The 2,761-nt window shown below is 38.5% G+C and overlaps 1 protein-coding gene across 1 annotated transcript in view; it reads right to left on the bottom strand.

Moving 5' to 3' along the window:
* susd5 (sushi domain containing 5) overlaps positions 1-2,574 on the bottom strand; it is a 10,101-nt gene extending 7,527 nt beyond the window's left edge. Inside the window, exons 1-2 of the mRNA XM_014005740.1 lie at positions 2,304-2,574; positions 1,132-1,309 (exon numbers count right to left, since the gene is read on the bottom strand). Of these exons, the coding sequence (XP_013861194.1) occupies positions 1,132-1,309; positions 2,304-2,373 (248 nt within the window). The 5' untranslated portion in view covers positions 2,374-2,574. The remainder of the gene's footprint in view (positions 1-1,131; positions 1,310-2,303) is intronic.
* Positions 2,575-2,761: the final 187 nt, after the last annotated feature.

The following is a 2,761-nucleotide window of genomic DNA, read 5'->3' as shown; positions in this document are numbered from 1 at the left end:
AGCTAATCCCCACAAGTCTAATTTCAAAAGTTGAGACAATGGTGAAGTTGTCAGGAGTCAGTATCTTACCTGCTGTAGTTATTGGTCACAGTATATAAATTTGTAGAAGAGTCAAGCTAATACTTTGTCAAACTAAAAAWTTTTTAAAAATCACAGTGATTCAACAAATTGTGTCTTCTTTTCTTTTTTTTCATCAGATACATTTTCAGYATTAGGCCTTTGCTTAACATGTTTTGTTTTACAGCATTCTTGTCAACGTCTTCAGTATAGATAACTTCTAGGTAAATATTGCTAAATTTATTGTAGCGTCAAAGTAAAGAMAAAATAACAAGTCACGATGAAATTAAGAGATTGGAGATGGAGGTCAGATGAGCAGTTAGCTCGTTTATTTGGTAAAAACTTTTTGTCAAATAGGAAAGACTGATCACTGCCTCCAACAGGTAAGATATTGACTGCTGATAACACCTTCACAATATAAAAGTACTTCTGGTTTGCTCACCTGTTTCCAGTCTTTTAATCACTGATTAATTAACCTCTTAATTTACTGCTAGCCTCGTAGTTGGTAATGTTTGAGCTCTAAATTATTATGTAACCCAAATTAAATCATACATATAAGAATAAAATATTCCAATTAAGACTTTTCTTTAGCTCTCTCTTGGCCAAAGTTTCGACATGTTGCTGTATTTTTGAGTCACACAGACCAAAAGCTCCAAACAATTTTGATGTCTTTAATTAACCCCCAAAAGTACCGATAACACGCTGTTATTTATCCGTATGTGCACCTGATTTAGGTAAATGTGTGTGTTTGTGTTTCTGGGTGATGAAAGCAGCGTTRAGCGTAAACGGAGGCGGCTGTCGACATGACACCCCAGCTCTGAATTCCCTCGTCCTCCGGCTGGAAACAAARAAGCCTTTCTCCGTCTCTACCCCTSCGCTTTCCCTCCCCACCCCTCCTGAAACGTGTCAGYCCTGTATCTTCCCGCTCTTCCTCCTTCGCTGCCGCCAGCTTTTTACATCCCTCCTCTTTCATCCCTCCTTCGCGCACTTTGAAGCACCAAAAGTGACCTTTTGACACCTTCAGGGGTCTCAAGTTTCTGCTCGCTGTTTAAAAGCAAACGCCTGTTTTCTCACCCCACGGTGCCTCCGTGGAGCCACCCACGGGCGCACTGAGAGAAGAAGCACTCGGCCACGGCGTGACGGAGCTCCTCCACTGATGCCAGGCGGGCTCGTTGGGAGGCGCAGGCCTGCAGAGCATCTCTGAAGGCCAGAACACCCGAGAGGCTCGTCGGACCCAAAACAAACACTCGACCTGAGGAGAAACGGCAAAAAGGTCAGCTTTTTATAAACTCTGCAATTTTTTTTCATTTAATTATGTTTGTTTCTGAGGCTTTTGTTCACAAAAAATATCTCAGCAAGTCTGAATATTTTAACGCAAGTTTCATGCAGCTGAGCCTTTTTTTTAAATTAATATTGTTGAAGACTTTTCCTTCTCAATTGAGACACTTTTTGAATTCAGACCTAAAAGTTCCAAACTGGACCAAGTTTCTCCGTACAAGCTGAACTCACGTGCAAATCACACTCCCTCCCCTACATCCTGAAGGTCTTTAGGATCTTTTCACAAATATTTTCATTTAAGCAGTGCTAATTTTTGTTCTAGCTCAAAAAAATTAAATAAGAAAAACACACTTTCATCCATAAATATGACTAACACATTTGCAATCAGAACCATATAAATTCAATAAATAAATCATCAATCAAAATATGTTTTAAATTAAATTCACAGCTTTTCTTTGAATAATAGTTTTCAAAAACAGCGACAGAATTTCACATAATGTTGGTTTTAAAATTAGCACAAATCATAAGAACTTTTTTCAAATTAAAACTCAAGATATGTGAGATTTATACTCATCATGGCTCAAAGATTTCATCCTGTCTTTTCATTTCCACCTTTACTTTATATAATTTGTGTTCAGAAACATCAAATCGGTATACATATTCACATATATTTAGAATATTTAGCTTAAACTGGAGAAAAACTGATTTTTTTTTTATTTAAGTAAATATAACTGAGAGCAAAAATGCTCTTCTTTATTTTTAGTTTGGTTGTTTTTTTCTGATATTTTAAATTATTCTTACTGCAACACAACAGACATAAAACACACAAACCAGACTTGTGTCAAACTCGCTCACATCTGAGCACTCCGACTAAATGTTTGTGTTACTTTAATATTTTAGAAAAAGCTAGAAAGTTTTTTTTTTTTCACATTTTCATCAGTGATGAATGTCATAAAAAGTTCACTTACCATCTGCCAACACAGAGGTCACAACAAGACAAAGCAAGCATCCAAAGAGCAAAGACCGGACATGAAGCATATTCGTTTTTTCCTGGATTGTAATCTAATCTAATCTAATCTGATCTGACTCTTTGTCTTTTTAAAGAAAAAAAATAACGCTCTGAAAACTTCCAAACAACTCCGTGTTGGAAGTGAGAAAGTCAAGCAAACACCTGCTTCTCCTCTCTGTCAGAGACTGACTGCACTCTGGGAGGAGGACAGGAGGAGGATGTTGAAGGAGGAGGAAGAGGAGGAGGAAGAGGAGGAGGAAGAGGATGGGGGGGGGTGCTCTGGAGGCGCAGTTTGTCCACAAATAGCCGCAGTGACCAGCAGATGAAGCACCTGTGTGAAAACTCACATCTTCTCTTCAGTAAACACGTCACGGCTCAAAATGTTCAGGGTGGGCGGAGAGGGCAGCTCCTTTACAG

The sequence above is a fragment of the Austrofundulus limnaeus genome, unplaced genomic scaffold (genome assembly GCF_001266775.1).
Source record: "Austrofundulus limnaeus strain Quisiro unplaced genomic scaffold, Austrofundulus_limnaeus-1.0 Scaffold32, whole genome shotgun sequence".
Taxonomy (NCBI): domain Eukaryota; kingdom Metazoa; phylum Chordata; class Actinopteri; order Cyprinodontiformes; family Rivulidae; genus Austrofundulus; species Austrofundulus limnaeus.
Note: the sequence above shows the minus strand (reverse complement) of the source record. Positions and strands in the feature narration are given on the sequence as shown.